Here is a 23948-nt window from a genome sequence, read left to right as displayed (position 1 = left end):
ATTTTGTGATCTTTTAATTCTGTGACCTTTAGGGTCTTTTCATTTCATTTTTGTAATATTGTACTCCTTTACCTTCATGTTCCCCTATACTTTTGTAAGTACATGTTGTAATGTACTTTAGTAAATCTTTGTTGTACTTAAAGGAGTCAAAATTTTCTTAACCATGTAATGTATTAGATTAATTTCCATCATTTGAATGAAATTCTGGTTCATCAAAAAAAAAAAAAAATAATGTGATCTTAGGTTCTCCATGAGTCCATGACCCAATTTTCTATCCTTGATTTCATGTGGTTGAGTAGGTAATAGACGACAAATTGTTAAATTGCGAAACAGAGGCTTGCTCGATCGTAGTTTCCAAAGCAGTAAGGTTCTGCTAACTTATCTTAACAAAAATAAAGGTGCTGCTAACTTCAAATTGTGTTGGTTAGGTAATTTGCTAATCTAAAGAAAAAAGAATGACATATTTTTATCGTTATCTCGCACAAGAAAATTATTCATAAAGAATAAATAGAAGCAAGAATACGATAAAAAAGAAGAACAAGCAAGAAATACCAATAAAAAGCAAGGCTTTTCTATTTCTTCTTTTTGTTGAAAATAAAAAACTAAAACGCAAGCACATCCCATTAAAGTTATGTCTATATGTTGTGGCAACAATCACACATTGGTGGTGAGACGGAATGTGGTGCTCCTGTTAAGAGGTTAAACAACCTTCCCTAGTGAGACCTTTTAAAATTGTGAGGTCCAAGTGTGCCAAAGCAGACAGTATCACTAGCAGCTCAGAAGGCTGGTCCACACCATCCTATAACACTGCATTTATTGTTTATTATACCAAATTGAAGAAAATAAATTATAACTTCAGCCCATAACTGTGACGGTCATTACTGGTCAATCTTCAAACTAAATCAAACGGCCCATTAGCTCAGTTGGTTAGAGCGTCGTGCTAATAACGCGAAGGTTGCAGGTTCGAGACCTGCATGGGCCAAATTATTTTTTTCCCTATTTCTCCCTCTGAAAATCAAAAACGGTTTCTACCACCAGGCTTAATGGTGGTTGTGTACATGATGCAAAACCTGGATTTGAATCTTGATACCATATCCTATAAATTATCATTTTGATTTCTAGTCTCAAAATGTGGTTTTTTTTTTTTTTGTTGAAATAGATTGCATTAATTAAATCAAAAAGTTCTTACAATATCTATTCGCCAAAATGTGGTTGTGTACATGATGCAAAGATGTTCTAGACATATTATTTCAATAAATGAAATGGAAATTGGGGTCCTGATATCTTAATACAAATTGTGGTCTTGGATGTGTAAAAAGAAATGTGCAACATTAAATTTTCAAATGACTGATGTGCTAGTCCCACATCAGTTAGAAGGTGGGGGTGTCTGGAAACTGATCTATAGGTTCTAGACTCTTTCATTTTTGTTGTAGAAGTCAGGCTCCTTAAGAGCTTGAAACCCAAGTGCCTCGAATCTCTGACCTGGAGGTCAGACAAGCAAGTGAGATCGACCATTTCTTTCCTTCATTTTTTGTTAAAAAACGACCATTTCTTGTTGTGGAGTTGTTTTTTTTGTTTTAAAGATAAAAGTAATCTGGTATTAGACCCCACAGACAATCAGTTTTGGGGAGAACACTCACTGATGGATCCAACTTAAAACATAGTCAGCAAGTGGAGTAACTAAAATATTTTGATTTGCCTATGAGTCCATTATTTGCAAACCTATTGTCTTTTATTGGCCCTCAAAAACTTTGTACTTACCAAAACAATTTTTGTAACAGATGAGGATAGATGATGGGACGTTTTGTCTAGGTAAATGCTTAAGATACAACCAGGTAAGTTTTTTATATAACCAGACATATATAGTAGTTTCTTTATATTGATTTTCCTCAATATGCACATCACTTACTGATCGTGCTTGGCGACATTACCTTGGCACATAAGGCCGAGATAGTTCCTAGAGTTCAAACAATGACATACCAAAGAAACAAACAAATCTGAGATGAGTGTCAGTTTCAGTACTAGCTAGTTGAAGAATATATGTAAGGGAGGGTCAGTAGGCGCTCCGGAAAATTGTCATAGGCCCGCCCTCATTCTTAGCGCCCCCACAGACTGGGCAATCCGAGGGCTCTCTGACTGGACCTAAACCATGTTGGACCTGAACAACACAGACTTAGGCCAGTCCAAGTGCCCTCGGACTATTTTGTCCATAGGCCTCAGACTACTAAAGAGAGGGGCACCCGGGGTACTTTTGTAGATGGCCATGTATTTTTGTCAGTGTAACTTGTAAAGTGGGTATGCGCAGTTTTAAATTCAGAACCTTTAGAGATTCATTTTCACACATTGTGCATTTGGGTATTAAACAAATGAAACAAATGTACTCTAACTCTAATGGAGATTATATCACTCTCCCACTAAGTATTTCTTAAATTTTGTATTCTTAAAAGTTCCACTCGCATTGTCTTCCATTTGCTTCTGCACTTAAATTTTGTATTCTTGCATTATATCCATCACTAATAAAATACAACAGAGTCAAATCATACGAAATTAGAACGTGACCAAATTGGTTTTTGAACAATCTTCAATGGGGAGTGACCATTGAAAGAGTCGTCGGTATGAGCCATGCGTAAACTATCCGAGGGGGAGCGACATATCAATTGCTTATACACTGCTATTTGTTGCAAATCCAAGTACACCCACTAGTGGTAATAATAATAATAATAATGATAATGAAATTAGTGCCTTGACAGTTTCCACTATGAACTCAGTTTCTCTCTAACCCTTGCATATAAATCACCCCAAGCTTCACTTATGACAGAACATCAATCAAAGTTAGTAAATTCCAAGAAGAAAGTTGTTAAAAAGTCATAGATAGTCATGGCTTCAATCCATCTCAGTTCCTTTTTGTTCTGTTTCTTCTTGTTTTGTAACCCATTTTCGGTTTACGCTGAACTATCTTATGACTATTATTATTATACCTGTCCTTACTTAAGAGACATAGTCAGATATAATGTTTGGTTAGCTGTTAAGAATGAAACTAGGATAGCAGCGTCTCTTCTTCGAATGCAATTCCACGACTGCATCGTTAATGTAACCATTCTATCTTTGATTAGTCTCACAAAGGTTTAATGGTTGTATGATTTTTATAATAAGTTGGTACATCATGGATTGGCTTCTTAAAATATATAATAGGACTTATACTTATATCGATATTTATTTTGTTTCTTCCTTGTTTTATAGGGATGTGATGGATCGATACTACTTGACGATACTAGCACTTTTGAGGGGGAAAAGAACGCTTTTCCAAACCGAAATTCTCTTAGAGGGTACGACGTTATAGAAAAGATAAAAGAAGAAGTAGAACGAGAGTGCCCATTGACTGTTTCATGTGCTGATATATTGGCTCTTGCAACAAGCGAAGCCGTCGCTCTAGTAAGTGAAATATCTCTTGTTCAAGTACAAGAAATAAGGTTATTCAACAAAAAAAAAAAAAAAAAAAAGTACAAGAAATAAGGGAATCACCCAACTCTTTTGGTTTTCCTCTCCCATACAACACTTCTTGTTCAAGTTTGGTTTTGATTATTTTTACCTTGGGTTGTTCATGGCAGGTTGATGGGCCTTACTGGCATGTGCCATTAGGTAGACGAGATGGCAGGACTGCAAGTCGGAAAGCAGCTAACGAGCAGATACCTTCCCCGATGGAACCTCTAGAAAACATTACAGCCAAGTTCACTTCAAAGGGTCTTGACGTGAAGGATGTTGTAGTTCTATCAGGTCCTTATCTCACTATAGCATTTGCAATTCGATCACTTCCAACAGAAAAAAAAAACACATTTCTTCGATATTGAAACTTTCTACCATCTCATGTTTAACAATTTGAAACAGGAAAAACTTTTCCTAGTTCCACATGCCGCTGTATGTTGTGTGCCTCTGTCTGACAGACTATGTATTGGATATCATATCGGCTACTCCCTCAAACGATATACTAAGAACCAGCATTAACATGGCCGATAATATCCCCATACCAGCAAATATTATCCATTGCTTGAGAGAGCGTTTGGAGCTAGCACCGAGCTTGTAGGTTTAACCTCAAGCTTAAATACCAAGGCCTTTTGGGGACTCTCGGAGTTTTCACCAGGAATAAAACCTGTACAGTTTGGACTTGAACCAGCATAGAAAAAGCGAGAACAATAACGATAAGTAATAAATCTTGGGTCATCACAGATTTTGTAGCGTATTCTTCTTCTTCTCTGATTCATTTTTCCGACATAATTCCATGTACAGCCCTTTAATCACTATGGTTCAATATCCGGTATCTTCTATTCACTGAAAGTTACTTACCCGCCCACACGATTAATAGTTTCAGCACAACACTGCCTAGGTCTAATAACTTCGTTTTCTTATGCAATGTTGCAGGTGCACATACTATTGGTTTTGCACAGTGCTTCACCTTCCAGCACCGTCTTTTCGATTACAAAGGCACTGGTAAGCCTGATCCAACAGTCCATACATCACTGCTTCAAAGTTTGCGAAGTACGTGCCCACAAGGAACAACACAAAAAAGTAAGCTAGCTCCATTAGATCAACTTACTTATGACAGATTTGATCATGTGTATTACACAAATCTCATGAACAATGCGGGTCTTCTTGAATCTGATCAAGTACTTATGAAGAACTCTGTCACTTCAGGCATGGTTAAATACTATAGTACCTATCGTTATCAGTTTTACGAGGATTTTGCAGCGTCAATGGTGAAATTAGGATATGTCGGTGTACTCACCGGAGAAGATGGGGAGATTAGGAGAAAATGTGGGGTTGTTAATTGAAACTAATTAGTGGTTTGTATTTTTAATCCAAGAAACAGCATTTTGTGTAACCATATGTATGAAGCAATCAGTGTATTCAGAAATAAATACTATCTTATTATGTATGAGACTTCTTGTTGGACCCTACTTGATATGATGTGAATACTTGTTATGTATGAGACAACAGCAATACAAAGAAGAACATGGAAGGGACTATAATGTGGCAATATCGTACCCGTAATTCACTATCGTGGAAAATTTTACTGATCTATACAGAATAAACTATCAGATTTACAGGCATATCATCCAAAATAAAGTATACAGTTACACCAGTAACTCCACTCCCAAGCAGGTTTCAACCGAATGTGAATTGTTCAAAGATTCGAATTTCTAGTAGTTGAGTTTCCGTGTTTCCTTCTGGTGAACAGCAAAGAGATGAAACGATCATAATGCCCGATTCTACAACTCAAACTACTGGACTTCAGTTATTAGCATTCCTCAACCTATTAGATGGGAAGTTCTTCCAGCCACATCTCCAGAATCTGAAAATAGATGATCAGAAATCTTGGTACTACTCTATCTCTGCTATGTTGTTCTGGACCACCCTGAAAAAAATTTGTTAATACAATAGAGATACTAGAAATATTCATGATAGTGGAGATACACCTCTGCAAATTGACAAAGTTTCGAACACAGAATCACCTTCAAACTTCGGCAGAAGGAATTGTCTTTGGGCGTTTTGCAATATGTTGATGTTCATCGTCATCAGCACCGTTGAATTGCAGATTATCTCCTAAAAGATTCTCTGCTTCATTTGAAAAAGACTGTTCTCTCAAGTCCTTTTTAAAGGAGAGGGATTCTTCGCTCTCGTTTGCCTCAGAGGGCTTTTCCATCTCTTTAGGGTCTTCGACTATACCACAAGCGTGTTCTGAGGAGGCTGGGCTTTCTCTAACACCAGAAGAGTATTCTGGGGAGACCAATGTTGTATTTTCTGTTGCTTCTTGTTCATTTTGTGAAGCAGGGTCTGTAACTCGGGGTAAGACATTTACCCCGAATTCAAATAAATTCTGAGACATAAAAGTGGAAGTTACAGGGAATGGGTGTGATGCGTGATTTTGCTCCTCCAGCCCCATGGAGCAGTCTGGATTAACTAAATGCTCCAAGTCTGTAACGTTTTTAGACGGGTGAGAGGTTGTAGGTGGACAATCCTCGAATGTCAGTCCAACTAGTGGCCAAGAACCTGCTGCACCTGATGGTGAGAAAGCAACCTGCTCTGTAGTTTCTTCTTCCATTTCCTGTTTTCAGGCAAAGTGCAGCCCTTTTAGCCAGTTTTGTAACAAGTTCATCAAACACACTAACTTCCAAAAGTTGTATGGTTATCATGGGAAACAAGATGTAAGGAATAATTTGGTCCAATGCAACAAGCTTACATTATTTGACACGCTAGGTGAGGATAGGCGACTTATATGCATTCCACTTCACGTATATGCAGGGATGTTTTCGTAAATATCATGAAATTTACTTCCATCCTCTATACATGCAGATAATATACTTTATCTTAAAAAGGAGAAAGTCTTATTACCTCTATGGGTGACATGCCACCATTTGTGGTGTGAAGTGGTCCATTCTGGTCAAAAGATAGATACTGTCCACCAGGAGATGTTCCTGGTTCAAAGAACTCTCTGAGAATCAAACCTTGCTCTCCGCCAAATTGAACATCACTTAGAGGTGCTTTCTCCAAAAGTTTGATTTCAATCCCTTGCTCCACAGCGGGAAAAGATGAATTATTATCACCAATATCTGTAATGCCACATCTCTCAGGAAGAAATACTAGCCCATTTTCCCTCTCCAGATCGGTTTGAGAAAATCCAGAGGAATGATGCACATCTCCCCGAGAATCTTGAGGGACTTCAAGAGAATGGTCTTTAATGAGTTCTCGAATCAACTTTCGAAAACAAGCACGTTTGAAGGAAGCTTCGGAAGGTGGAAACCAGTCAGTGCTAAGCTGAACGACAAGAATACTGCATATAACTAACTAACCATATGGACTTGAACAAAAGGAAAATGACATTTTAAGTGAAGAATTTTACGGTTACTTTGAAGTTGTCTAAATATAGATAACAACCAAGTGTTACGCTAATATCATGGAGTATTTAATGATATATCCTAGATGAAGATATCTGGGACTTACAGACTGTCCTACTCCCTTACAAAAATGGTAGGAAATAAACAGAATATTAGGAATCTGGTTACAAGAAACAAGTCACTTACAAAGTTACAGGACTTTGATATCCTGAAAGGGCTGAAGTCAAGAGGAGCCTCCTCCAGAAAACACTCGACATAGTGGAGCAAGAAGAGGCCACAGTCAAACGAGTTTTCCTGCTGTGGCAACTGAAGTACAATGGACGTGAGAAACTTAGATAACTCCATGCCTAATAATTTTAACCGAATATAAAAAAGAGGTAAAATATAAAATTAAACTCTCTTTAAGTACGCATTGTTTAATAGGAAGAAGAATCAGATTGTATGGACAATATTCTCGTGAGAATACTGAAAATACCTCAAGTGGGACAAATCTTAAATTTAAGAATTTGGATGAAAGAACTTCAGGTGACTCTGGCTTCCGTTCTTTCCACTCTTCCCATAGGTAACTGCACTCTCAATTAAAGAGATAAAGCATTAAAACACTTGTTCTAGCATTAAGAAACTTCTGTCTACGCTCAGAAGATCTGAGAAGAAAAAATGAATGGAATGATAAGCTTCATTTCATGTGTATCTGAAGAACTAAATCTAGCACTTTAGCCCCTAGAAGAAACCAACATACTAGCTGCTTCCTAGAAATGTTTTACTGCAACAGACACCTTTGTTTGATTCCTTCTCATAGAAGCTCATATGTATTTCTACCTTCTTTTGGGTCCACTGTCTAGATCATTATATCATATAAGAAAGCGAAAACTGAAGTTTACAAACCTCTGGATAAGATTCTTGAGACCTTTATGACTTCCTTTAATAGAATCCATATGCATTATGCAGGGAACTTTGCGAGAGTCATCAGCTTCTTCATCTGGTAGGAATAGAAATTGCATGCAATGAAGGAAAGAAGCTATGCAAGAAAGAGCTAGAAAATAAACCAAAATACATAAGAATTTACCTTTGGAATTGGCAATCTCACCAGGATGACAAATGACAATCAAACTCCAATGGAGACTACTCAAGAGGAACGATCATTCATGTCAGAGCACAATAGTATGAAAAAGAAGACTAATTGTAACGAAAAAATGACGCATCACTCATGTCTTACTTGAAGTTTATAGGAATAAAGATGTAATCCTTTTCAAACAGATTCACTTTCCTTGTCCATTTGCGAACACGTAAAAAAGCTGCCCTGCCTTCAGAAGCACTAGATGGATCTTTGTCCAGATCGGCTAGCTTCCGAAAGAAAAAACTATTAAAAAAGTGGAACCTATGGTGATCTTCGGGTGGGATCTTACTCTTCAAATATCTGCCAACATTTAGAATTGTAATTAAAACCATTTAATAGGAACAATAGTAGAAAAATAAGCCACAATATGCTCGCCAGAATAAGGGTGCACTAGAAATGCATTGAGACTTCTACAAAGGAAGGACTTGCTATTGTTTTTGTCGAAGTTCATTTATTAAACAAGAAGTCAAAATCACCTAAATGAAACCTGCTTAAGATTATAGGTTTCAACTTACTTAATATAGAAGTCGATCAGTGTATCATTCAGGAAAATCTCGGGCTGCAATAGCTCAACATCTCTTTTACTAATAGAAACTGCATCAGGATCGCCTTTCGGATAGACAACATCTTCAAAATGCTTATCATAACTGAAATTTTTCATATTTTAAGTCAGCTAACGTGCATGGGGAAGAGTACCATATAAGATACAATATTTGAAGGGAGAACACATACGTATAATTAAATAGTAATGGCAGCAATAAAAGCATTATGCTTTTATCATGTGTTCTTCATCATATATTATAAAAGACACTGAGCAATCAAATAAAAATGTAATGAGACCTGGCATGTGCTAAGTGTGGTTCATGTCACATCAACTCCAAATAAGTAAAATTGTGCAAAGAAACATAACAAAAGATGGTTTTACACTTCATAATATGTAAGATACAGATGATGCCTCAGTAGAGTCTAGCTCCAACATAGAAAGCTGGGTGAAGATTAGAAATTTTATGCTTGGAAATCTAGAAACATGTTGTCATCACAAGTTAACTGAGGTACAGCAAACAAATTAATTCATTCACGTCACTCACTTAGAAAAGTAGTCAGCTGAAGAGAATGAACTGTTCTGCCCTGCATACTCAATGTCTTCCGTTTCCATGTCAGTGCTGAAAGTTATAATAGTGTGGATAGTTAGTAGCAGACTATATAGTCCAAATAATTATTCACCTCATAATGACTCTATGTTGAGCAAAGCAAGCTCAATCAAAATTGACTAACTCTTAGTTTGTCCCTGTGAACTTTTATGATATCAGATTTCATAAGGTGGTATACCAAGTCAAACTGGAAAAGTTAAGCATACCCAATTTAAACTTTGAACTGCAGAAATGGTGTCAACTGTGTTACACACTTACACTGCTAAAGGCACAAACTGCGAAAAGGTTGCGCACAGAGTGTAACAATTTATCAGAAAGTAAGAAAGGAAACACAAGGCATTGCCATCCATCGGTCAACATATCAAAAAGCTCTAAAACTATACATTAGAAACTAGAAGAAATGGAATAAAACTCTAAAATTGTCCTGATCCTGTGATCTAAACATTTGTTAATTGCAGGATCAAACTCAGTCCTGGCATTAGTTATCTGGGATTCAAAAAGGCCACAACATGTAACGTTTCTACTGTCCAATTTATTACTTGAATCGTCATCATAATGTATACCTTCTCCCTACCCATAGGGTTGACCACAAGGTCCCCCATTTAATTCTCTTTCTCTTCACAAACACAAACATAAAATTGATGGTGAGTACTGACTAGTTATAACAGGTCTGGTCAAATTAACAGACTCCACCAACTACCTATCAAGATGAAAAATAAACAACTTACTCCATTGTAACTTCCCATACATCCTTGTATCTCGGATTCAGTGAGAGGATATTTTCCTGTTTCTGAGGCCACTGGCGATCATGAACTGCAAACTTCAACTCAACAATGTCTGCAAGTAATTAAAGATAATATTTGTTTTCAAAACCAACTGAGAAAGAATCTTTCTACGTGTGTGGGTAACTGATAATGAGCTGGATTCCTGATAAGCTAGAGAGAAGCACTGAAGTTTTATTTGAGTCAGCAAATGAGATCTCACGGAAGAAACTAATACACAAGATGAGCATAATTTGTCAAGAAACACCAACCTGTAGCTCCAGATGAACTACTAGCTCCTATTGCAGAACTATCTCTTACAAAAAGCTTAACAAAAGCTATTCCAACCTGAATCCAATATCGTAAATTAACTATTTCTGCAGCCATGTATAGAAAAAAACTATAAAAAGGTAGGGAGGAGGGGACCCACCACACCACACCATTGAGACTCAATACGTTTGACATCAAAAATTAACCATTCTGAACTAAAAGATCCTTTATCTGCACATGCATTTGAACCCTCGAGCATAATACAACTACAGGAAAAGGTTAACAAAGATTCTGTACAGTATCTTTTGTCATATATAACATAATCAGGGGAAACAACCACCGCCACATTCACCGTTTCCTATCACATCACCAAGAGACAGCAATTAAAAGTAATGAATCAGTGTGAAAAGGCCATATAATACCATTAAAGAAAAAGAGCAAATGTATTAACAAAACCTCTCTACAGACCCAGTCCCCTTTCACTTCTAAACTCAAAAGTTTAACAGGGGGGGCAGGGGGGGGGGGGGGAATCACAACCAATTTTATTAGTGTTGTCTTGCCTACCACTTTTGAAGATACAATAACTCATCCAACCCTACCGAAGAAAAAATTCTAAGGTTCTAGGCCTAGCTCTACTACGGATATAGTTTAAGGACTACATGCATTTTGCGACTTTTATGACAAGAAGAGAGATTCCTCAATGTTAATCTAATAAAATGTTAAAACCATTTAACATGATTTACAATCTATTGCTCTTCTAAGACTCGACGTTAAGAAACATGGACACCGAAATTGACCGATAAAGTCTCAAAAGCAAGAGCATGTATTTTCTATTTTCTTTGCAACGGGAAAGCAAACCAACAAAAAGAAATCTATGATTCTTGAGAGGTTTCCCTTAGTGTTGTCCTTGTGCTCATAAGTCTCGTGACACCCCAAGCCCAGCACATGCACAAAATTGTAGCCAACCAAAATGCCTTGTCATTAACTTAGGGCGGGCAAACCCTCACAGATAGATCTAGACGCTCCCTAAGGCATTGGGACAATCAAATCCCCCATCCCTAGAGATAAGTTTCTTTGGAAGTTTGACACCACTGCTCGGAGTGACGTTTCTGTTTCTTGGTGAGCAAACTCACAAGCCAACCCAAAAGACCTAGTCACTATACAAGTAGCTGTATAGACACGCCCTTATAACACGAATCTGGACGCTCCCCTAAGCGCGTGGCCGCGTGGAACAATCAGACCTCGTTAGCACGGGGTACTTCCTTTCCAAGAATTAATTTTACTGGGAAATGCTCATCAGCTCATGGCTTATGTTTAGAGCCTGATACTCATACATCGGTTTAACCTAGGTCTTGCTCCTCAACATAGACCTTAACATTAAACAAAATCGCATGAAGATGAAATGGAGAAGCAAAAAATGCTTACCATTTGCCAATCAAGAGAACATGATTTAGTAGCTGGGTCATCTAAACCTGAAATTGTGTAATATACTGCAGTAAGAAGAAAGGGGTAGTACACAAACATTCATATATACACATATATAAACCTTCTTTATATTATAAGATTAGTAGATAAACCCAAAAATTATGAGATTAGAACCTGCAATTTCTCCAAGATCAGAAGAAGATGATGGAGAACTTGTTCTAACACATCCATCTTCCTCTGAAATGACATCAGCTTGATCGTCAAGGTTTCTACTGCCTTGCATTTGTTGAATTTCAGCTTCTCTGGGAACTGTAAAAGAATTTTATGGGCGTCAGAGAATAGCATGCAACACACATTTTCCACAAAAGAATAACAACAGAAAGCGATCATCGCGCCAGACAGATAAATCTGTAAAAAAATAAAATACTGAAGTAGAGGGAAAGAATAATCCACAATCACGTGTTATGTTCACATGAAGACCCTCAAAAGCACAAATTGTCAGAGAAAACCATAGCAGAAAGAGTACCTAAATATATAACAAAGACCTTAGATTCGAACTTGGAGAAACCACAGATATTAAAGTGCCTCTTTTTAGGCTTTTAGCCTCAATAGCTAAACCACAAATTCCAGTCAGTAACTTCTACAATAAGTGGTAGTTAAAATAGTACACTGTTTTAACAACCACTCGTTCTAAAAGCTCAGATGATTAGATAGAAGTAACAATTCATATAACATGGGAGTAGGCAAACATCAAAAAAATAGATTCATATCCACGAAATGTAATGTCACTTAAATATAAAATCACCCAGCCATCAGATCGATAACCTCCCAAATGAAAAACGACTAAGATCATGATGTTAAATCCTTGCACTTTTTCTATCATATAGAATTAAACTCGATTTGGTTCAATTTGTGGTGCATCAATTACGTGCCTGTGTGTACAACAGTATGAACAACTCTTATTTGGTCAATAGGGATCGAACACAACTTTGATTCAATCAACTACCAATTACAGCAGCAAAGGAAACAAACATAGGACTAATTCTTACCAAATTGTTAAAACATGATTCATCTATTGAACAGTTTCAGGTGAAATTCAATTACCAGGAACAATTAATTAGTAAAATTTGACTCCGAACAGACATAAAGATCTAAATTTGCATCATATAAGTTCTCAAAACACCTATCAAAGCCAACAAATAATGAAATGTGAATTTGATATATCCATCTGAAGTTAACTACAAATTCCAACTCAACCCACAGGGCAGAATAACCCAATTACCCACAAAGAGCTAGAATGATGTGATCAAAACATCAATATAAGGAAATGTTTGCTCAAGTACCAAACTTGTGTTTATATTAGAAAAGAAATTAGGGTTTCTAAAAAGGTAACTTACGGCATTCAAGGAAGTTATACTTGGTGTGACTAGGTAAGCTCTCAGAATGATTAGAGTTTGTGAACTTCTCCACGAGACTTCCAGAGACAGATTCAATAATCTCGTCTTCCTCTTTGAAACTAAAAACATTAAAATCTTTATCATCGGAGTTCCCCATCGCGCAAAAATTCAGATTCGGAAATCAGTAGCTAATCAAATTGCAGAATTGTAAGATAAAAAAATTATGGAGAACAACTGAGAAAGAAAGAAAAGAAGTTTCGATTGGATTTGGAGATTTGCAGGTCATCAAGGTCGTAAAATTTCCTTCGAAATGTTGAGGAAAGTCAAATCTGTGTCTTTTGAGTTTTTTTTTTTTCTTTTTTTTTTGTTGAAAGGTGGTTTTTGAGATTGGGACTCCAAAAGTCTCTTACACAACATCATGAATTTGGCTGAGCACTGTAACGGATGAGCACTGTAACGGCCAGTTAAGACATTTTGGGCCTTATAAAAGGCTTAGGACTATCTTACGGACCTGTAAGTCTATTTATTCCTAGATTTATTTTATTTATTGTCTAAGTTACATAAGATAAATCTTGATGATAAACTGCTTTCACCGATTCCAAAACCTCATGAACTTAAGAATAGTGTCCAACCACTACACCAAAGAATGGTGGACAGGAGCGTCACATCTAGTACATTGTGTATGACTTTATGGGCGTTATTGTGAGAGTTTTAAAGTCGTCCCTTGTAACTGTTAAAGGTGTTTCCCTAAAAACAAATTTTAGGGAAATTTGAGGGTAAAGGAGGCACCTTTGACACTTACATAGAGGTCCTCCTGACGCTTATAGGGGTGTCTTCAGAATTTCTATCATATATAAAGTGGTTGATGTACGATGTCTATTGTACTCGTATAATTCTTCTAAGCAGTTATAACATATAAAGTGGTCACCCACCTATTAATAACATAAATGACTATTTCTTTCCAAAAGGACTACGATTTTGCGATATCCAAAAAAGTCTCCGGGCAATACAGTTTTCACCGATCAAGATTAACTTAAAGAGTATCTTTATTTTTAGTCCATCGGCCACGAAATCCTTCTTGAAGTTCGACAAAGGGGCACACTTTCATTTGTCGGAACAACGGGAGTAAGAGAAAGAGATAGACAAAAAGACGAAGAGATATTAATACAGAATAAGCCAAGAGATATTGAACGAGCAAGATAGATAGAGATATAGGATGAACGAGAGTCGAGAGAGAGAATGAGCAAGATAGATAGTGAGGATGACCTTGACGAAGGGAGAAACGAGATTAAAAAGAGATAGAAGGAGAGAAATAGATGGCAGTGGCAGTCGCCGGATAGAGAAAAGAGAAGAAGAAATATTTTCTTTTTCGGCTAAAGGTAGTCGGCCTAATATTATTGTTGGAGAAGAAGGCTAAGTTGTAGAGATTAAGTGGAGGAAAAATGAGATGAAGTGTAGGAAAGAAGGAGAAATGACGTGAAAATCAATGTTTTACACCTTTCGGATTAATTCTGTTTGTGAAATTTGGTCAAAACTCCTTATAAAATTTGTTTTCGTGAAAACTGATTATTCAAACTTTTTTTATTAGCTCCCTAGGTATTTTTTGTAAATTTCAACCGCTTAAAAGAAGTTTCCAACAACTTGCAACAATGTTGAAAAATATATTGAGTTTTTAACTAAACAAAGTACAAATATTTGAATTTTTAACCAAACAAAATATAACTTATATTTTTAACTTAAAACTATTAAAGATTTGGTTTTGGCTCGGTTTCGTGATTCTACTTTGACTTGTAGAAGACTTAGAAACTTGTCACTTCATACAATTTAAGAAAGAACCTTCTAGATTGGCCCCTTTAAGCAAATGTGGTGCAAAAAAGTTGCTTAGGTCGTTTTAGGCATGACCATGAAGATATTGATGTTGTTTGATGGTGCCCAAAGTGAAGATGACGATAAATACTATCGGCGTACCCAAGCAAAATGGGTGCTCCACCAAATGGGCACGCACCATACAATCAACCAAGGGAGGACATTGGAAACTAAAATTCCGATTAATTTGTTTTTAGTGTTTTTCATATTACTATTTATCCTATACTAGGGTATAGCCTGTGCCCATAGGACACTGAGTTTTATATAAGCATTTTATGTCGAATCATGAACATATACTTTGGTTATTTAGAAATCTTCAAGTAGAAAAAATAAAAATGATAATTGTAATAGTGTGAGATTTAAAGAGAGAAGCAAAAAGATAGAGAGAATCGTGTGAATTTAAAGAGAAAGAATATAGGGAGGAGAGAGAGAAATAGTGTGAGATTTTATAGGAAGTGGGTAGCTATTTTGACTTTTACACCTTTATAAAAAAAATAATAATACAAACTAATTGACTGAGATTTATAAATGAAAATTATGACTTAGCATGAAAACCTAAGTCATTTGTTATATAGATATCTTCTTGTAATTCTAATGTAAACACTATAAATATAACTTTTTCGTAACCAATAGTTCACTTTGTTAATTTCCACTATAGGCTCCGTTATTGTTTGCCTAACTAGATGATCTTACAAATACAAAATAGTTTGTTTGAAAAGAGAATGAAACCATAGTGATGACGGTCATCAGCCGTGATAATTTGTGATGGTGGTGCAGTGAAGAAGATAAAAAACAAATGAAGTAGACTATCCAATAACCTAAGTCAATTGGGTCAAACAAACTTTGTCAAAGAAAATTTTGTTCCGCAATTATTTCCTACGTCCAGCGGCATTTTTCGAAGGGCCGGTAAGTTATAAGCCCAAAATACTGGGGTAATAGGAAACCAAGCTCCACATTGAGAATTAATGTAAAAAATCCTGTCGCATAAAAATACGAGTTGACTCCTGAAAATGAAAATTCTGGTCGAATTCACCCACACTACAGTTCCAACCCAAATCAATGGGAATAAACTTTTGAAACCTTCTGAACAAATCCTAGTTTTGTGAAAAAATTAATAAATTCTACATTTCAACATTTGTATTTGACAAACATATTAACTTGTACTAGCATTTTATCTAAAACATTTTTCGATTTGCCGTGTGAAGAAATGAATGGTTTCCCTATTTTTTTCTTTTGCGTGTGACAGAAACATTTAGAATAATACATTTTTTATTTGTCTTTTGCAAATTGCAAATATTAAAATATTATGCATGTTACCCTTGGTGTATTTGACAAATCCATTAACGAACAAATAATATTTTGGCTTAAGTATTTTGTAATTTGTCTTATGAAGTAAGAATTTTCTTTTGCATTTTTCTTTTGCTTTTGACAAACACATTAACCGAAACATGGCACATAGACTTATGCATATAGACTTATGCATCTTACCCTTTGCATATAAACATGGCATATCCTTTAACAAATATAAACATGGCATATAGACTTATGCATTTTCTAAATTGTTGTGTGCATAAATAAATATGTTATACTTATACATCTTACCCTTTGCATCTGAAAAACCCATTAATCAACAAATAATATTTTGGCTTAAGCATTTTTTGATTTGTTTTGTTAAAAAATATATAGTCTACGTTTCGCCTTGCATTTGATAAACACATTAACTGGCACTAACAATTTGTCTAAAACATTTTCGCTTTGCTTTGTGATGAAAAAAATAGTTTCCACATTTTTTCTTTTGCTTTTGAGAAAATATTTAGACTAATGCATTTTTTTTATTTTTCTTTTGCAAGAATTAAAATGTTATGGATATTACCGTTTGTATATGACATACCCATCAGCGGACAAATAAGAAAATTTAGGTTAAGAATTTTTCGATTTGTCTTGTGATGAAAGAAATAGTTTCTTCAATTTTTTTTTGACAAACACATTTAGACTAAAGCATTATTTTATTTTTCTTTTGCAAAAATTAAAATGTTATGCATAGTACCATTTGTATTCGACAAATCCATTAACGGACAAATAATATGGCTTAAGCATTTCTCAATTTGTTTTGTAAAAAAAAATATATATTTTACATTTCACCATTTGCATTTGACAAACACATTAATTAGCACTAACATTTTGTGTAAAAACTTTTTCGATTTTCCTTGTGATAAAATAAATGTTTGTTGTATTTTTTTCATTTTTTTTTTTTTGACAAAAACATTTAAACATATGCATTTTTTTATTTGTATTGTGCAAAAAATTAAAATGTTATGCATATTACCCTTTGTATATGACAAACCCATTAGCGGGCAAATAATAATTTGGCTCAAGCATATTTCTATTTGCCTTGTGGAGAAAGAAATGGTTTTTGCATTTTGTTTATTTTGTTTTGTATTCTCCAATTATAATTGCGTTTTGTGCATCTTATGACAATTAAGGTTTGTTGTGACCGAAATCAAGTAATCTAAGAAAAGCAATAGTAAATAAAGAACAATCACACATAATACAAGAGATTTACGTGGTTCGGTTGGTGAGACCTACATCATGGCGACAACGGCGCGATGATTTCCACTATGATAAACAAACAAGTTACACAAGAGATTCGTGAGAATTCAGACACAGATATCTCCTAGGGTTTAGTTTATATAGCAACCCTAATCCCACTGCCTCTCTCTTTTAAAATCTGAAATACACATGGATATGCTAACACTAATAACTGACATAAGCACAGCTTCGCATTCCAACTCTGTCTCAGAGTTCAGCTCTGTATCAGAGTCATGCTTCGCATACCAACCATGTCTCAATAATCAGCTTCGCTAACGGGTTCAAAATTCTGCGTTGAATCCAAAGCGGGTTGGTGGATCGTAAATCGGGTTAGATATCAAACCCATATTCAAGACACTTTCAACAGTGCATATGTTGTAGCCCGAAACGATTTATTGATAAATTTGTAACTATTCGTTATTGCAATTATATATCAGTCAAGAGCATCATGGAAAGTTGTCACTACTCCGGAAAATAGTTAACTTACATGAGTAAAACATCAGAGCCTAAGACTCGGATTCAAGGTGTTTACCCCTCTTTTGTGAATCAGTTATTTGATCTTCCTCTATTAAAATGTGAGTCCACAAGTAGTTAAAAATTGATTAACAAATGAATCAGGAGTATTCTAAGCAAATAGATTTATATCAAAAAACATGAATAATATGCAAATAACGTACGCAAAAGTGTGCGCAACAAACACGTAAATGTTAGAACAACTGAATTCTTCCCACAAAAGAATTTACCTGTTTGTTTTATGTGACATACAAATGTCATGAAGTTAGTTGTTGTGCTTAGTGAATGTGAGATATTGCAATAAACAAAGTGGTGTACGTTGAGAATTTATAAAAAAACATAATGCAAACAGACGAGAAATAGCGAAAACAAGAAAATATAAATACAATGTTTAATGGTTAAGATGAGCATGTACGCATTTGCGATAAGCATATTGTGATAGTCCCACATCGCTCACGAGAGTGTCCGGAGCCTGGGCTATAAGTGTATGCTCAAGCTTGGTAAGTACCGAGGCCTTTTGGGGGAGTCCGTGGTGCTCTTGCCAAGAATAAAACTTCCTACCATCCATGCGAGGGTGGTGGCGAAAGAGAGGAAAATATCGGCAATTGCTGGACTTGGTGCATCACAAGTGGTATCAGAATCGAGGACGGCTCTTCACTGAGGGTGGGGGATTGTTATAGTCTCACATCGCTCACGAGAGTGTCCGGAGCTTGGGTTATAGGTGTATGCTCAAACTTGGTAAGTACCGAGGTCTTTTCGGGGAGTCCGTGGTGCTCTCGCCAAGAACAAAACCTCCTACCATCCGTGCGAGGGTGGTGGCAGAAAGGGAGGACAATATCGGCAACTGCTGGGCTTGGGATGTCACACATATATTTATGTGATTAACTAACACCATGTGCTGAAAGCGTGTAAGAGAATGCCCAGACTACAAAGATTTTTGTTTTGCTTTTTAACAAAAACGGATGTTATGTTTGAAGAAAAACATAAATGTCAATAAAAATGACGAAATAAAAAAAATATTTTTGAGTTTGCTTGTTGTATCAACATCATTTTTAAAAAACTAAAATGCTTAACACACCAATCAATTTCTATAAGGCATAAATTTTGGGTTTTAGTGGTAAAATGTATAAAAATAAATAAGCATTTTTGAGTTTGCTTGTTGTGTTAACATTGTACTTGCAACAAACTTTAAAATGCTTAACACACCAATCAATTTTTCTGTTAACAATAAACATCTGCTAAAAACGTAATTTTTAAAGAAAGAAACCAAAAAAATAGATCTAAAATTTAACTTTTTGTTTTCTTAAAACAAAAAAAATTGCGTGAAGTTTTTTCACTTTATTAAGAAATTATATAATGTGGAAGTAACACTTCATATGAAGATTGAACATCATAAAATAAAGAAACATCAAGAGGAACCTCATTTATGGAGTTTCAAATAACTAATTCTGAAATTTAAAAATTTCTTTTCGGGAAGTTTTAAAGGGGCCCCTATTCTTATTAAAAGGGTCCCTCTTGTGAATTTCGTACGAGTCCGCCAAATTCACAATTCGGTACGAGTACACCGAATTCGTAAAAATAGGTTACTGAAGTGAATTTTGGTGGACTCGTACCGATTGGTCTCTCGTGAATTTGGTGGGCTCGTACCGAATGTTTTTTGAAGTTACTCCCTTGTCACTAATTGGTAATTGGATTTACCCCCTCAATAATGTGTAATTGAGCTTAATCCGTTAGATTTACTATTTTTAACAAAAACACAAAGGTTATGTTTGGCGTACGTGAAATAATTGTGAATTCTAAGAGCAATTATTCTTCCATATGCTTCGTGGTGGTTATTCTACCTTACTTAATTGTTCAATTTGTTCGTGGATATATTTAGTAAAGATTTACTGTATTTGTAATATTATTTAGTTTATGATTTTATTATCTCTTACTAAATATGTCCTTAGTATTTTTGACAAAATTCTAAGGTGGCCAATACGCGGACAACCGATTTTCTTATATGGACAACTATTTTATGTGGACAACCAGAAAAATTAAAAAATTTATATGGACAACATTTTTTAAGGGGACAACACTCTATTATTTTTCACTCAAGTACTTCAAAAATTAGAACTTTATTTTAACTCCTCCCTCTTCTTGTCCATAAACCCTAGACTTTAGTCTTCTTCTACTACTACTTGTTCTTCATCACCAACAAATTTCTAGAGGGAGAAAAATTTTGGAGAGAAATTGTTGATTTTGGCATCAAGAAAAGAGAATGAAATTGTTGAAATATCTTCCCAAAGAGAAAAGTAAGATCTAAGTCTTCTTCATGAACCCTAAAACTCCTTGAAAATTTTAAAACCTAGAAATCAAATTTTTGTTTAACAAACAAATAAATCTGCTACTGTTGGTGGTTTTACATCTCAAAATGTATCCTTTCTTTCCTGGCTATTCTTGCCATGCACCTCCGCCATCAAGATTTAACAGTACCATCAGAGGAGGGAGGATGGATTTCCGTGGGTGAGATCATTGTCACCACTTCAGCCTCATTAAATATGCTGCTTTTCAGACCCTAATTTTCATTCATCAACATCATCATTTTTAGCTACTGAGAATGATGCTTCCTCCACCAATGGTCGTACCCACCAACAGTATAAAGTTGGTTGTTTCTGATGAGATTGCACCAATCTTGACTACATCCAGTGTTCCCTTAAATTCGCAACCCAATGTTGGAGTAAGTTTAATAGAGTTGTGGATGTTTTTTTTTTTGAACCTTTATAATGCAAGATGTGAACTTGACAAAGAAGAGGTGAAAGAAGCTTAAAGATAAATTAATGGAGATAACCCAGAAACTAAGCTAAAAGATAAATTAATGGAGATAACCTAGAAACTATATGAACTTATCGATGAACACAACAAACACCACAGTGAAGAAAAAGAAGAAAGGGTTATGGACTTATGGGTGATTCAAACACTATTGATATCAGCCAATTAGTAACGAGAAGAATAAGAAGCTGAAAAAGAAGAAGAAGATAATGGAGATGGTTTTCTATTTTGACTATTGTTTTTGTTAATGGTCTACAAATTAATAACTGTTAATATTTAAGGCTTTATGGAGTTGTCCCCTTATTAAATCAAAGTCAACTAAGTCAAAGATAGTTGTCTTGCATTGGGCCCGAAAATAGTTGGCCGTATAAGAAAAACGGTTGTCCACGTATTGGCCACCAATTCTAAAGTGAAGGGGTAAACTCAATTAGCCGAGGGGTTAAGCTCAAAAAAACCCAAAATTCTTTTTCCTAGTGCCTCGATCCAAAATCAAACAACAGAACAGTGAAATGATGCCGCGTTGATACTCAAGAAGAGCAGCTAACCCTAAAATCCAGGAAACATGGAACCTCTTCCAAAACCTCCTGTATTCTGCTTGAAATGGCCATGGGACAAGAACAATAACATCAACCAAAACCCTAAATCTCCCTGCAACTTAGAGGCTCCTTGGCTCTTCAAATCCATTCAAAATGTTGGACTTTTGGCTTTCAATGTATTCAACTCAGCTCTTAAAACCCTAGATTCCCCAATTAATACCTTAAAAAGCAATCCGCCCTTCAATGCTGCTGAAATCAGTTTGAAGACGACGACGACAACGCAAAGGAAGAAGGATGAAATTCTATCTCCGGAAGAACAAGGAGAAGCAGAGCAAAGAGCTCTAGCTTTGGCTTTGGCGAGTGGGAAGGAGGCGACAGTGATGGAATTCTATTCACCAAAGTGTAGGCTCTGCAATTCATTGCTTCATCTTGTTACGGAAATGGAGTCGAGGAATTCAGATTGGCTTAACATCGTCATGGCGGATGCTGAAAATGAGAAATGGTTGCCTGAGGTAAGACCAGAACTGGGATTTCCCAAAGTTTACAAATTTTCAATTTCTCTTGTTCTAGCTAGTTTTAGGGATTTAATTCTTCTGTGTTTTGAAACTGCTATGACAAAAAGTCCAATGAAGATGATAACTTCTTCCTGACCAATGAGGTCATGTTTGGCTTGCAGGAATGAAATGCGATTACTAGGGAATAGTTATCCCGTAATGTGATTCCTAGTTATCTGGCGCGACAAACATGTCCTTAGGGTTGATATAAAAGGGTCTAGTTATTGGGATATAGATAATATGATTGATTTCTTCTCAGCTGGTTGGGTGGATAACCAAAATTCGTCATCCTTTGTTAGATAGATTACCTACAGGTAGAATTTCCGATGAAGTCTATAAGTGACCAGAACAAGGACGATCATATGAATCTGGTTGAATAAGTAAAACACAATACAAATCAGATTTAGATGCCAAATAACCAAACCCACCTTAAGTGACCAGGTGCTTTAAGTGTCGTAAATTTAGATAGAGCCTTTTTACCTCTTCATAGTGAAACAAGATTGTTCACTGGCTTTAGTTGGACATATAATTGAGTTTAATTGAAATAAAAGAAGGTCTAGTCTTTCTTTTGAGTTGAATGTCGATGTCTATTGATATACTGAGGGTTTTGGTGGGTTATCAGAAGAACAACTATTGAATTTTGATTGATTTTTCCACAAACTTGTCCTGTTTACCTGTTTACTCAATCGACAATGTACTGGATCAAATCAAAGAAAAGTGTAAGGCGCTTATTGCTTTTCTTTGTAGACTAATAGTCGAAGTTTTGTAATATCAACTCATTAGTATAGGCACGGAATTAGTTCTTCTAAACTTTCGGATTACCAGATATACCAAATATGCGTACTGTCATTCATTAACCGATAACAAGTTCAGCACATACTTCATGTAATGTTTGTATCTCTTTTCCCATGCTACTATTTATTTTATATATAGTAGAAAAAGAGCACAAAAATATCATAACCATTAAACCCACATTGGGCGAAAAAGAGTTGGTAACGTTACTTCTATGTAGTCCTGTTAGATGATCCTTAGCTTTATGTTTGAACCATTGAGTACACATTATTTTGTTCCAAGAATAGATAATTGAGACCTATCCAGACAGATGGTCCATATCCATTCTGAGCAGGCCTTTCCTATCAGAATATGCCATTTGAGTTACTGTGTCTTCTTTTCATGAATATTGTTCTGATTCAGTCTGATAATTAGGACCCAAAATGGACAATCAGAGTATTCCTTTGAGTCCTACTTGAAAGTTTGCAAAGTTTATACCGAGCCCTTGATGGATCTGAGCCGATTCAGGCAACCTTCAAAAGTTGAGCTGGAGCATTTTGACTTAGAGCACCAAAAGAGCAATAGTACTAGAAACTCAGTGGTCGAGAATTAAGTCATATAAGATAGAATATGTGATTGTCAAGGTAAAAGATTGCCCCAATCTCAGTGACAATAGTTTACCTGCTTATGCATTTTTATTATATTGTTCAGGAAAATGAGAACTATCAGTTTTTCTCTGTGCTTCAACTATTCTACTTGATCGACAACATTCTTAAGCGAACCTTAGGCACTCAGATGAACTACCTTCATTTATTTCTTATAAGATGAACCTCAAATTGATATTTTACTTGATTTTCATCTTGTTTCTTTGGCAGCTCCTTCACTATGATATTCGATATGTTCCTTGCTTCGTGCTTTTGGACAAACATGGCAGAGCAATAGCAAAGACGGGTGTCCCAACTAGTCGAATGCATGTAGTTGCAGGTCTTTCTCATTTAATCAAAATGAAGAAGCCTCAGAAAAACAAACAAAAGATTGAAACTTAAACTTCCATTGCATACACGTAAGTTATATTAAATTCAGGTTATGGCAATTCTATCGATTTCAATGTAATATAATTCGCTTGATCTTACTCTAAATGATGATATTTGAAAAAATAGACTACTTTTTACTGGCTTATATATGATAATATTTTTTTCATATACAAAATTGACTGGATTGAGATTCATGGACCTTCCATAGTATCATCATCTATATCTTTATACTGTTGGAGTATTAAAGAAATTGATGAATGAGA

General features: G+C 35.6%; 3 protein-coding genes and 1 non-coding gene across 6 annotated transcripts; 3 read left to right on the top strand and 1 right to left on the bottom strand.

Moving 5' to 3' along the window:
* The first annotated feature begins 908 nt into the window (after window positions 1-908).
* Window positions 909-982, top strand: TRNAI-AAU (transfer RNA isoleucine (anticodon AAU)). Its single transcript has one exon. It is a non-coding gene; the product is annotated as a tRNA-Ile (tRNA).
* A 1746-nt stretch (window positions 983-2728) lies between these two features.
* On the top strand, window positions 2729-4930 carry LOC147545104 (peroxidase 10-like). 2 transcript variants are annotated; one of them, XM_086637692.1, is made up of 4 exons: window positions 2729-3090; window positions 3241-3432; window positions 3609-3774; window positions 4417-4930. In XM_086637692.1, exons 1-4 carry the CDS (start codon window positions 2878-2880, stop codon window positions 4824-4826), a joined length of 981 nt encoding a protein of 326 aa, XP_086493818.1. In that variant the 5' UTR covers window positions 2729-2877; the 3' UTR covers window positions 4827-4930. The 2 variants fall into 2 exon arrangements, with proteins under 2 accessions (XP_086493818.1, XP_086493817.1); XM_086637691.1 differs by having other exon boundaries at window positions 2818-3090; window positions 3241-3470; window positions 3515-3774.
* Window positions 4931-5026: 96 nt separating this feature from the next.
* Window positions 5027-13585, bottom strand: LOC147545103 (putative ubiquitin-like-specific protease 2B). 2 transcript variants are annotated; one of them, XM_086637688.1, is made up of 16 exons: window positions 13012-13585; window positions 11789-11923; window positions 11615-11661; window positions 10350-10547; window positions 10192-10267; window positions 9887-9995; window positions 9096-9170; window positions 8523-8654; window positions 8107-8307; window positions 7957-8012; window positions 7776-7869; window positions 7366-7456; window positions 7077-7196; window positions 6388-6810; window positions 5508-6100; window positions 5027-5410 (listed from the first exon to the last, which is right to left on the bottom strand). In XM_086637688.1, exons 1-15 carry the CDS (start codon window positions 13166-13168, stop codon window positions 5510-5512), a joined length of 2505 nt encoding a protein of 834 aa, XP_086493814.1. In that variant the 5' UTR covers window positions 13169-13585; the 3' UTR covers window positions 5027-5410; window positions 5508-5509. The 2 variants fall into 2 exon arrangements, with proteins under 2 accessions (XP_086493814.1, XP_086493815.1); XM_086637689.1 differs by having other exon boundaries at window positions 5027-5400; window positions 13012-13471.
* Window positions 13586-21223: 7638 nt separating this feature from the next.
* On the top strand, window positions 21224-23860 carry LOC147545102 (Thioredoxin superfamily protein). Its single transcript, XM_086672885.1, has 2 exons — window positions 21224-21838; window positions 23527-23860. Exons 1-2 carry the CDS (start codon window positions 21353-21355, stop codon window positions 23695-23697), a joined length of 657 nt encoding a protein of 218 aa, XP_086529011.1. The 5' UTR covers window positions 21224-21352; the 3' UTR covers window positions 23698-23860.
* Window positions 23861-23948: the final 88 nt, after the last annotated feature.

The sequence above is a fragment of the Eschscholzia californica genome, unplaced genomic scaffold (assembly GCF_041429995.1).
Source record: "Eschscholzia californica isolate CP2 unplaced genomic scaffold, dmEscCali1.0.p SCAF_4, whole genome shotgun sequence".
NCBI classification, from domain to species: domain Eukaryota; kingdom Viridiplantae; phylum Streptophyta; class Magnoliopsida; order Ranunculales; family Papaveraceae; genus Eschscholzia; species Eschscholzia californica.
Note: the sequence above shows the minus strand (reverse complement) of the source record. Positions and strands in the feature narration are given on the sequence as shown.